The sequence below is a fragment of the Marmota monax genome, unplaced genomic scaffold (genome assembly GCF_021218885.2).
Source record: "Marmota monax isolate L192 unplaced genomic scaffold, Marmota_monax_Labrador192_F-V1.1 WCK01_AAM20220418_F8-fsc00008, whole genome shotgun sequence".
Taxonomy (NCBI): domain Eukaryota; kingdom Metazoa; phylum Chordata; class Mammalia; order Rodentia; family Sciuridae; genus Marmota; species Marmota monax.
Window position 1 is genome coordinate 30,297,186 of NW_026694432.1, and position 12,100 is coordinate 30,309,285.

The following is a 12,100-nucleotide window of genomic DNA, read 5'->3' on the forward strand; positions in this document are numbered from 1 at the left end:
GCACCGCAGTACCTGGATAAGTTTGGCTGCTTTAAGGAAAAGAAAGAGGCTTGACATGGCAAAGCACCTTTGGGTTCAGTACCTTAGTACCCAAAATTAAACATTTTAAAAAGGCCTGGAGGGGTAACTCAGTGGTAAAGTGCTCCTGGGTTAAAAAAAAAAAAAGAAAAAGAAAAAGAAACACTCAAAAGCTGTAGCCAGGGGCTGGGGATGTGGCTCAAGCGGTAGCGCGCTCGCCTGGCATGCGTGCGGCCCGGGTTCGATCCTCAGCACCACACACAAACAAAGATGTTGTGTCCGCCGAAAACTAAAAAAAAAAATATATTAAAAAATTCTCTCTCTCTCTCTCTCTCTCTCTCTCTCTCTCTCTCTCTCTCTCTCTCTTTCTCTCTTAAAAAAAAAAAAAAAGCTGTAGCCAGGTATAAGCCAGGGAAGCCCACAGAGGTCTGGTCCACCTGATCCTTGGGTCTATAAAGCAGGCACCGATTCAGGGAGGAGAGAGTGCAGTCGGGTTGCTAGGCAACAGTTCCCATGGCGAGAGGGCAGCATCGGTGGGTGGGCTGTGGATCACACAAGAAATGGACAAGGACAGACACGCACCCTTCATCTTGTGCTTCTGAGCTAGAGGAGGAACGACACACCAAGAAGAATCCCAAGGTGGTCACTGGGGCTCCAGGCAATTAAAAGGGCAGCTCTCTGCAGGGTACAAGCTGGTGACGAGCAAGGTGGGAAGGTTTCATCTTGACTTTCAGATATGCTGGGAACCGGGTGAGGGTCAGCTCTGTGAAACTGGAAAGCTCTGAAAAACAGCTAGAGAAGTTCTTCCCGAGAGTTGGGAGGTAGTGAGGAAGGCGGGTGAGTTAATGTCAGGATGATGTCCTCACATCTCTCTGGCTACTTCCACTGCAGAAGTGGACCTTACCCTCCAAGGGTAAGTGTGGGCCTCCAGAGCCGAGTGCCAGGCCCAGATCCTCATTTTGCCGCTTCCACTATGAAGCCCTGTTGCCAAAGAAAGTCCTGCCAGCATACGGTCCTTTAGTTTTCTCATAAATGGGCCTCGTGCATTACTGTGAGAATTGAGTTAATAGATAGGTTGCATCAAGATTGAGATTTTTTTCTTTTTCCATGTTTTGGGAGTCCTGGGTTTGATGAACAGAGCCCCCCAACTCCACAAGCAAATGTCATAGGACCTGAACTAGAAATAGAGACTGGTGAAGTGCTGAGCCACTAAGGGTTACTTGTTACCAAGCACATTTTACCCATCCTGACTAATGCATGCATAGTATGAACTATGTACCAATGCAAGGCCTCATGAATCCTAGGCAAGCACTCCACTAATGAGCTATGTCCCCACCCTGTCCCCTATACATAGAACCATATCTGCAGGTAGTAAGCATAATGAAACTGTTACAACTGCTCTATTTGTTTATCCTTCCTCTTCTAGATTAGAACCAAGCTCTGAGCTCTTTGTGCATTCTAATATCACATGTTCTCTTATACCTGAGGTCTGCAGAATCACAGCAGTCATTTGGGTTGGTACATAGTTCATTTTGTGCATGTGTCAGTCAGGATGGGTAGAATGTGCTTGGTAACAAGTGGCCCTCTAGTGGCTCAGCATTTCATAGCCTGTATCTCTAGTTCATGTCCACTGAGGTTTGGTGGTCAAATGGGGGCTCTGTTCATAATATTCACTCAGAGGACTTGGCAGTCAGAGGCTTCATCTCAATACAGGTCCATTTCCCAGCTCAGCTCATACTAAATTCTCCTTTCTCATTCTGCTGGCTACGCTGTGATTCTCAGATGCTGAGCCCTGTCCCAGGCTTTCTGCTTAGAATGATCTCCCGGCTGGTTCCTCCTTACCCTTTAGACTGTTCCTCCTGACCTCCCCATCTACAGAGTCCTCTCTCCCACTCACCCTCGACTGCTTCACCTTGGTGTTACATCCTAACAGTTTAATGTATTTCTTGATCTACTCCCTTGTCATCTAAATTGCAAGCTGAAGCCAGGCGGTGACACAGGCCTGTAATCCCAGCTACTTGGGATGCTGAGGTTGAAGGTTTGCAAGTTCAAGGTCAGGCTGGGCAATGCAGCAAGACCCCATCTATAAACAAACAAACAAACAAATAAATAAGGCACAAGAAGGCCAAAGTTTTGTTTTGTTCTCTGCTGCAGCCCCAGGACCTAGCACAAAGTAAGTACTCAAAATTTTTTTTGGTTGAATGATTGAATGAGTATCTGTCTTCTCCCGTTAGAGTTTACACCCTTGGGTGGTAAGGTCCTTATTTTCCTTGCTTGTCATCAATTCCTTGGCACAGGCAGAATCCTCAACACATTTGTTGAATCAATAAATAAGTGCTTAGAGAGCCACCTGTCACGGTGCTCGGTGTCTGTGCCTCGGGCAGGTCACCCATTAGGTTCATCTAAGTTGAGGGTAGGGACAGACTTCACCTGCCTTCCACTCTGACAGCCTCCTACTTCACTGATGGCAAATGGGGGGACCCCAAGAGAAACAGCTCATCAAAACGGGGGAGTCATCACAGATGTCTCTAAACATGCTATGAACCCTTTACCCATCACCAGGTGGCTTCCTGATGGCAGCCCTGGGGAGGAAGTGCCAGAGTCTTTTGTTACCACCCTGCCCTCTCTTCCTGGCTTCTCCCCTTTTCTCTTCCTTTTGGAGGCACAGTGGCTCCAGAGCCAGGTTGCTTGGGTTTGAATCGGGGCTCAGCCATTTACTAGCTGTCCCACTTTGAGTAGTGACTTCACCTGTCTGAGCCCATTCCCCATCTGAAAAGTGGGGCTGATATCGATGAGGCCTTTCTACGGAGTTGTTGTAAGGATTAAATGAGTTCATCTAAGTCAGGTGCTCAGAACAGAGCTTGGGTGAGTCCTATGGAGTGATCCTTGTGGAGATGTTGGTGTGGTGGTTATTATTAGCAAGCCCTTACTCAGCATGGGCTCCGTCTTTAACATTTTTCTAGACTGGAGGGTTTGAGGCTTCTTCTTAAATTAGTCAAACACTCAAGTGAAATCCTACAGTCAACCCAATACAGAAAGCAGAGTTCAAGAGGCCTCCTCTGGTCATATCAGGGGTGGGCTCAGGCCCCTTCCTTGGATGTTTGGATAGTGAAGCTTCTCAAAGTTGCCTCTGGCCACAACAGAATCCCCCAGTTATTAGAAAATGCAGAGTGGGCTGGCGCAGTGGTGCTTCCCTGAAATCCCAGAGGCTCAGAAGGCTGAGGCAGGAGGACCGGGAGTTCAAAGCCAGCCTCAGTAATTTAGCAAGGCCCTGTCTCTCAGTAAAATGTAAACAAAAGGGCTGGGGATGTGCCTCAGTGACTGAGCACCTCTAGTTTCAATGCCCAGTACTAAAAAAAAAAAAAAAAAAAATGCAGAGTAGCCCCCCCCCCCACCCCCAGGACCTCCTGGATGGATCCCTGGGGAGCCTGCATCCAAGCACAGTCTTCTGGTGACTCTTCAGCCCATGAAGCTTCACTCAAGTTCCAAGTACCAAATACTCCATCTGGGTGTGGTGGCACATGCCTGTTGTCCCAGTGATTCCCTGAGGAGGCTGAGGCAGGAGAATCCTAAGTTCAAGGCCAGCCTCGGCAGCTTATGAAACCTGTAACTCAGTGGAGGATTGCCACAGTCCGGTTGGGCAAAATAACTGGGAGGTGACAAGCAACTTGAAGGTTGAAGCAGGAACTGAGCGGGAACTCAAGGTAGCAGGCACCCAAGGTAGCCGGAGCCAATTTATTACGGAACAGCAGAGGTATATATACCTAACTGATTACACACAGCTTGACTCAATTAGAATCATCCAGATACAGCAATCAGCCAATAAGGAATCTCCACCATCTTAATGGCTCCGTGGCGTTGCCTCACAAACCACTCCTCCTGGCAAACTGCCAGGCGCCATCTTGACTTGATTTGTGGTCCCCACAGTGGATGACAACCTTGGGTTCAGTCCCCAGTACAAAACAAAAGTACCAGATGCCACAGGAAAGCCCCCTCCAGCTGCCTCCTCTTCCTCCCCTCTCCTGTGTTGGGGTGGTGGGGCTTTACACGGTGGCAAGCCTCTCTTCCTGTCTGCCCTGAGGATGGTGGAGAGGAGCCTGGCATCCAGTGGGGGGATGGCCCTGAAGCCTGGAGGGTCCTGCCACTGGGTGGGCACTGAAAGGAAAGTGACCACAACACTCGGAGCGACCAAGAGATCTTTTTGCAGCAGTGCAACAGAGGAGAAAAGAGAGAAAGAGGGAGAGAGAGAGAGAGAGAGAGGGAGAGGGAGAGGAGAGAGCATGCATGCAAGGGAGACAGAGAGATCAAGAAGAGAGACAGAGCAAGAGAGCAAGAGAGAGAGGGGCCTGGCAGGAGGGAGTTTTTATAGCCCAAATCTAATGGGGCCTCTGGGTCTGCAAGCTGCCTTGTTGGCACAATGGGGGGTTGAGTGTTCAGCCTTGAGCAGGGTTGAATGTTCAGACTTGATGCAAACAGGTGATAAAGGACCAGACAGAAGGAGGTTTGAATGCATGGGCCATCCTGCAGCTAACATTTGTTGGCCTGCCCTGAAGATAACATAGTTCAGCCTGTCCTGCACCTAACATTCCTCCCTTTTTGTTTTTCTAAGTGACATGGGGGACATCGTAAAGTCCTCTAGCTACTTCCTGCTTAATGGTGGGCGGCGTGGAACCCAGGAGGAAAAGTGGAGGAATGTTCAGGGGACAGGTCTGAGAACACCAGGGCAGCCAAAAATAACACTCAGTGGCTATAGATAACTACTTTGGTGGGGGTAAAGTCCATCAAAGTTCCTTGAAGCCACAAGTCGTCGATGGCATCAAACCAGTCATGAATGGAGGAGATTCTTGGTATCAGCCATTGGTCCTGTAGCAGGGACTCTAGGAAGTATTGGAGGTGGCTTGGTTGAATCCAGTAATGTTAAGGGTGACAGCCTGATTGCAGCCAGTGGAAGGGCAATTGCCTTGACCCATAAACTGAGAGTGGGTGGTGTCATCCTGGTGCCATGTTACTTGGATGTAGAAGCGGCATCTGTGGTTTGAGATAAAAACTTGACAGAGAATAATGATTAGTAGAAGAAGAGGGTTGGTGAGAAATTTTGAGTTTTGTGGTCGTGGTGGAAGTCCAGGACTGGAAATTTGGAACAGTTGCCTTATTTAAGGCAGGAGACATAGTACCAGGGAGAGTGGCCCAAAAGCTTGGCCACCATTGGGGTAGTATCTATTACTGTATGGGGTCCTGTCCATTGAGGTTCCAATGATTGAGAATGCAGTTCCTGAAGTAAGACTGAGTCACCCAGTTGAAGAGGGTCCAATTCAGTTTGTGGTTGTGCTGGGATTGAGGCAATGAATGGAACAGGAAGGCACTGGTCTGTGTGTTCACTTAGGAGTTTGCATAGAAGTGTGAGATTAGGCAGGTAGGACACAAGGGGAGGAGGAGCGATTGGAAAACTTTGGTTGATTAAGAAAGGGCACCCATAGAATTGCTCAAAGGGGCTAAGGCCTGAGGGGGTCCTTGGGGCTGCCTGATTCAGGTGAGGGCCAAAGACAGGAGAGTGGGCCAGAAGAGCCTAAGTTCAATAGCAAGTTTAGTGAGATGATCCCTGAGAATGCCATTAGGCTCTCAATCTTATCCAAGGATTGGGGTTGGTAGGAGATGTGGAGCCTCCATGTGATGTTGAGGCCTTTGGAGACTAGTAGAACAACCTCAGAAGTGAAGGCCAGACTGTTGTCTGACTGGATGGAGGCGGGAAGTTTGAACCTGGGAATGATCTGCTCAATGAGGATGGAGGCAACAGTGTTAGCAGTTTCCCTGGATGTAGGGAAGGCTTCTATCCAACCTGAAAAAGTATCAACCAAAGTAAGTAGGTAGTGAAGCTTTTTGTGCCTAGGCATGTGAGTGAAGTTGATCTACCAGTCTTTGCCTGGCTAGTGGCTCCTCATTTGAGGTGTGGGGAGTCTAGGTTTGATGCTTCCTTGTGAGGATACTGTAGAGCAGACAGAATAAGCAGAGTGGACCTGCTGGAGAGTAGTTCTCATTCCTATGAAGTGAAAGAGGGGTTGTGAAAACTGGAAAAAGGGGTTAGAGAGGGTTTTAGGTGGGGGCAGAGTCTCTGGAGCTAGAGGAGTTGGTCATGAGTCGTAGGTCTCTGTCTTGGGCATCAGGGCTGGTGGTCTTAAAGAAGTAATTGATTGACTGACTGGTTGGTGAATTTGTGTATCTGATCTTGCAGGAACTTCTGTAGGCAATTTAATAGTCATGGTTCTATTAGGAGAAACATAAAGAGGACTAATAGGGGTTCTGTGAGGGGGAGGAGTCAAGGTCATACTTGACTGAACATTCCCCATGGAGCCTGTTGGCCTAGTTGCTGTCTCCTCTTTTCTAGCTGTTCTTGTCCTTCAATACTCCCAGGAATGACTGTGTTTTGGCTTAACTGTTTTTGGTAGGTGTTTAAGATCAAGCTGGTCAAAATTGACTTTGTTTTTATCTATTGTTAAGAGTCAGCTGAGTTCCCATAGGGGTCGCTCATGGGGGAACTTGAGAGCAGCTTCTTAGTTCTGCTAGTGCCATTTGCACCAGGATGGGTCCAGGTCTTGCTTGACCATGTGGCTTCCCTTGAAAGCATCAGGGATGTCTCCCTTCTCCGGTGACCCTCCTATTCATAGTAAGTGCACGGATTGGCTTTTCATTCTCCAGTGGTCTCATTAATCTCCCTGATCAGGAGGTTATTTGGCCCAGAGTTGCAAAGCTCTTTAGAGGAGTTCCCTGCTCCCTGGATTCAGATTGACTCAGAGGGTAAGAGCGAAATATTAGTTTTCTTGCCCATTTTAATTTAACTTTAAATCTTGATCATAAACATCCAGCTTAAGTCAGTTTCACCTTAAATTAAGAGTACTGGGCTTTACCTGAAGTCTGGCCTACTTTGGAGTCATTCTGACATATAGTAAGATGGAAGGCAGAGCCTTATCTCAGGTAAGGCTAAGATTTATAAATCTTAGGTAAAGTGTTCTATTATTGAGCTGATCTTTGTTTTTAAATATCATTTTATAAAAGTTTACATATATTGTTGCTTGAGGTCACATGAATACTAATACAATATGATATTACATTTAAATTGTACCCAGTGTATAGAACTTCATATTAATCTTATTGATAACAGGTCCAGTTATGCAACATTAAATGATATAAATAAATCTCCAATATGTTATTTTTATAAGTCTAAAATTACCATGCAACCTTTTGGAGAACACCAGCTTGATATATTTTTTTTTTAAAGCTTCTATCTTAAAGACTTAAATACCTGGAAAATATGAAGACATTTAATACACAAAGAAGAGTAATAGTACCACAATTACATTGATGTTTTATATTAATCAAGTTTAGCTCTTAAAGAAATAACATATTACAATATTGCAAAATAACAGTTGTTGTTTAACCATAGTTGTATACACAGACCTTCTATAGCACTTAATTACATCTATATAGCCAACGTACACAGACCTTCTTCATCACTTGCTTAAACCCTCTTATTTACTTAATAGACTCTCTTATCCAGAAACACATTTTCCTTCTATTAAATCCATACCTAGAACCTTCTAATTTCTCTTTCCTATCTGTTAACTCCTTCTTTATTCACACTTTGAAACAATCCTTGTAAATTTCTGAATTTAGGCAAATTATTCCATTTTAATAAGAGATATTTTGTTATTTGCAGCACACAATAAATCACATCTGTTGACCATTTCATGAAAACATGAACAATGTTTAAGTATATAGAATTATACTGTTGTAGGGACGGACAAGGCAAGGCACCTAAGATAGCACCGAAGATAGGGAAACAGTCCTATTTGGTTGCAACCGGATTCAGAGGGCACTGCTTCTGTTGTAATCAATTAATCCCCTGAACCCCAAGTTTAAGTAGTTTCAGAATTTTGTACCCAACAAGTAAGGGGAGGGGCTCAGAAGTTCAGAGTCTGCAGAAGTTCACAAAAAGCAGTTTTTTTTTTTAAATTTTTTTTTAAAATTTTTGTTCTGGGCAAGTTAACTTTTCAAGGACACTTGGGAGGGGAGAGCTTTTTCTTCCCTTTCTTTCCTCCCCCTGACAGCTGTTACCATGGAGCCCAGTTGGTAACTTCCTTATCTTAGAAATGTAGCCATCTCTGTGAAGCCCCAGCTCAAGGCCAGAGGTCTTGTTCACATATTTTGTGAAAAACTAGTAAGGGGGTGTTTAGCTTTTGGAGTGCTGATTTTTCCAAGCAGTGGCCAAGTAAAACAGGGCAATATGAAAAGAGGAAGTTTATCTATGTTAAACTCTTTTGTAGAGATTTTTTTTTGCTGAAAGTCCTAAAATCAGCCATGGTGAAGATTTCTGGAGAAGGTCAGTTAAGACTTTTCTGGTAGGGAGGGGGCAGGCAGGAAGGTGGGGCTGAGAGCAGCTCCAGTGGATCTGAGAATGAGGAAGGAGAGATGTAAAAGAATAGGATTTTCCCTAGCAAGGAAAACTTGAGCAGAAGAACAGGATGGGAGTGAATATCTCAAAAAGCCTGTAAGGGACTTTAATTCTTAGTAACCTGTTTTCAGTGATGACAAAGTACCTTTAAAGGCCTTTTCACCAGATCTTGAATAGGAGCCTGAGGGCTCTCCTCAGCTGGTTTGAGCTTTGGGTTAGCTGGTAAAAGACCTGGTGGGACCCTGTGTGGGTGCTGACAGAAGAGAGGAGTGAGTGGGTGGAGGGGTACCTTCAGTACCTGCTACCTCAGTAAGGGGCAATGGTCTGAGAACCAACCGAGGTTTGGGTTTTTGATCTAGTAATTGGAGGGGAGAAATCAGGTTGCTGAGGTGGGGGTGACTGCGGAGGGGCTGGGGCAGAAGGTTGAGGGTGAGGACCTTTTTGAGCCAGGTGATAGAGTGGAGGTTTCTCAGCAAGGTCAAAAGAAGTGGATGAGTCCAGAGGAGGAGAAGATTGGGGATCAGTGGTTGTGGGTGTTGGTTTGTAGGCTAGAAAAATTTGCAGAGGTTTGCAAGAGGTGCAGAGAGCAGGATTGGATCGGAGCAAGAAGAAAGCCTGGACATAAGCCATCTTTACCCATTTTTCGAATGCTCACAGTAATTGTAGAGATCCCTTAGAATGGAGGGATCCAGGGACCCAAAAGGGGGCCATCTGTTTTGGTTGTTTAAGGGATAAGTGGGCCAGGCCTGGGTGCTACATTTGATCATTTTTTGGGGTTTGATGTCTGGTGTCAAGGAGAGGGATTTGAGGTTATCCAAGAGGCATTGTAGGGGAGAGTCGACCAGCAGAGAAAACACATTACCCATGTTGCAAATGTAGTATAAGGAGGAGGGAAGGGGATGCAAACGTAGTATAGGGGAGAAGGAAGGAGATGCAAAGATAGTATAAGAGAGAAGGAGGAAACTGATTTATTGGCAAAAGGGGCATCCCCGCTAGAGCCAAAAATCAGGAGTGCCTTAGTGGCAGGTTCGAGCTGCAGGGTTTGGTCGTCACCGAATCCTGACAGTCGAACCTCTCGTCCTGGATGGAGCCGGAGCCGTGGGAGACCTTGGCCAAGGCTTTTCGGGACCCCTCCTGGAGAGGCCGGAGACTCCCAGGGCCAGAAAGAGGGGAAAGAGAGAGACAGGGGAAGAGAGAGGAAGGGGAGGGTAAGCGTCTCTCTAGCGGCCGAGTCTTGAAGGTGAGAGGACTAGGACTTTATGAGAGCCACCGAGACCATGAAGCTCTGGGTGGGGTGATGTTCAGTTCTCTGTTGTGTGTCTCTGGAGGTTACAGAGTCCTTTGAGGAAGACCTACAAAGCCTATGCTGGTAAACTACCAGCTGGGAAGGGAAGGGAATAAGTTTGAACCTAGGAGTCTATTCTGCCCTAGGAAGGAGTCCCTGAGGGCCACCGCGGCCTTGAAGGCTGTGGTGGGGTGTTTTTCTCCCCGCAGGTGGGCAAAGAGATTTGCCGGACAATCAACGGTCAAATTCTCCTGACACCACCATTGGGTTTAGGACTCCAGGAAGGGGAAACTCACCGGCATCAATGAAAGAAAAGTGACCACAACACTCGGAGCGACCAAGAGATCTTTTTGCAGCAGTGCAACAGAGGAGAAAAGAGAGAAAGAGAAAGAGAGAGAGACAGAGAGACAGAGAGGGGGAGGAGAGAGAGCAGAGAGCATGCATGCAAGGGAGACAGAGAGATCAAGAAGAGAGAGCAAGAGCAAGAGAGAGGGGCCCGGCAGGAGGGAGTTTTTATAGCCCAAATCTAATGGGGCCTCTGGGTCTGCAAGCTACCTTGTTGGCCCAAGGGGGGGTTAAGTGTTCAGCCTTGAGCGGGGTTGAATGTTCAGACTTGAGGCAAACAGGTGATAAAGGACCAGACAGAAGGAGGTATGAGTGCGTGGGCCATCCTGCAGCTAACATTTGTTGGCCTGCCCTGAAGATAACATAGTTCAGCCTGTCCTGCACCTAACAGGCCCTGCTCCCAGTCCCTGCACCTGATGCCACCTCCTGCTCCCCGCCATGGATGGCTGTGACCGGGTCTAGAGAGGTCCCCAGCCCTAAGTGGAGTGTAGCGCCCCCCATGCCACGCTAACTCCAAACCCAAACGGCCCCTAACCCTCTAAGAGCCCAGGAAGAGCCCCTGTCCTGATTCTCCCCCACGATGGTGACTCTGAGGTCTAGAGAAGTCCCAGTTCCGCTCGGTCCAGCTCCTGTCCCCTTGTGTCTGGGGTGGGGCGGGACTCCCGCTGGGCAGGGCAGAGGCTGACCCTCTGGCCACCGCCTCTCCACAGGCCTGGATGAAATCCAGTGCTCGCTGCCCCCGGAGAACCGCAGGGTGGCGCTGCGGCAGCTGTCGGAGGCCAGCTTCAGCGAGTGCAAGTTCAGCCTGTCGCTCACCGACCTGTTCATCATCATCTTCTCGGGCGTGGCGGTCTCCATCGCGGCCATCATCTCCAGCTTCTTCCTGGCCACCGTCGTGCAGTGCTTCCAGAGATGCGCCCCCAACAAGGACGCGGAGGACGAGGACGAGGACGAGGACGACTGAGCCCCCTGCTCGGGCCTGTCCCTTGCCAAACCCCAGCCGGCGGCGCCTCTCGGAGAGGGAGGGGAAAGCGCTGAAGACAGGGAGGCACCAGACACCCTCCGTGAACAGAACAGAGTCTCCTTGGCGGCGAAGGGGACTGGGGCGCCCGCTGGCCCCGCCCATCGCAGCGCCCAGAAGCCCGGGGAGCTTGGGTGGGTCGCTCCTGAGCAGGGCCGACTCTCGGTGCAGGCTGCGGGGCTGGGGAGGATCCAGCCGGGGTCTCTGCAGGAGATGCCAAGACGCATCTTCCAGCCCTTCTTTCTGGGCAGGAGCTGTGCTTGGAGACCAGGATCAACCTCTTCCCCCCAAGGCCGGGAAGCTGCCCAGGCAGGGCCTCCAGTTCAGAGCCTCCTCCACGGAAGCAGGATTCTCTCCATATAATAGGCCTCAGCAGCCTTGGGATGTTGTATGGAGAACAAATCAATCTATGTGCAATAGACCTTTGTGACCCCCCCCCCCACTTCCCTGTGTGGATTCCTCATCCCCGGGGTGGGTGAAGCCCTTGGGATGTCCTGAGGGTGGGACTCTCCTGATGGGCCTCAGAGTAGAGATGCCAGAGAACCCCTCACTCCCTCAGGAGGTAGGACACAGCCAGAAACCAGCCATCCATGAACCAGGAATCAGAGCTCAATCCTGACACCCCCATCTCCCAATTCCAGCTCCCACAACTGTGGGAAATAAATGTGTTGGTTATAAATCACCCCGGTGTGGTGTTCTTTTATAGTGGCCCAAGCAGAGTAGGAGACCGCGTTCAGCTAAGGTGGAACAAAGTGTATGCCTGTAATCCCAGTTCCTCAGGAGGCTGAGGAAGAAGGATCACAAGTGAGGCCAGCCTCAGCAACCCTGTCTTCAAAAAGGGAGGTGGAGCTGGGCATGCAGCTCAGTGTTAAAGTGCCCTGAGTTCAATCCCTGGGTCCTTGAAAAATTAATTTTTAAAAATGGTTATCAAGGAAAGAAATGAGAACTGGCCACAGGGCGTTCACTGCTGTTGTTTTGGTAAGTC

At 48.4% G+C, this 12,100-nt stretch overlaps 1 protein-coding gene across 1 annotated transcript in view; it reads left to right on the plus strand.

The window, feature by feature from the left end:
- The window catches only part of Lrrc38 (leucine rich repeat containing 38), a 33,435-nt gene extending 21,643 nt beyond the window's left edge, over nucleotides 1–11,792 (plus strand). Inside the window, exon 2 of the mRNA XM_046418884.2 lies at nucleotides 10,805–11,792. Within this exon, the coding sequence (XP_046274840.1) occupies nucleotides 10,805–11,058 (254 nt within the window). The 3' untranslated portion in view covers nucleotides 11,059–11,792. The remainder of the gene's footprint in view (nucleotides 1–10,804) is intronic.
- Nucleotides 11,793–12,100: the final 308 nt, after the last annotated feature.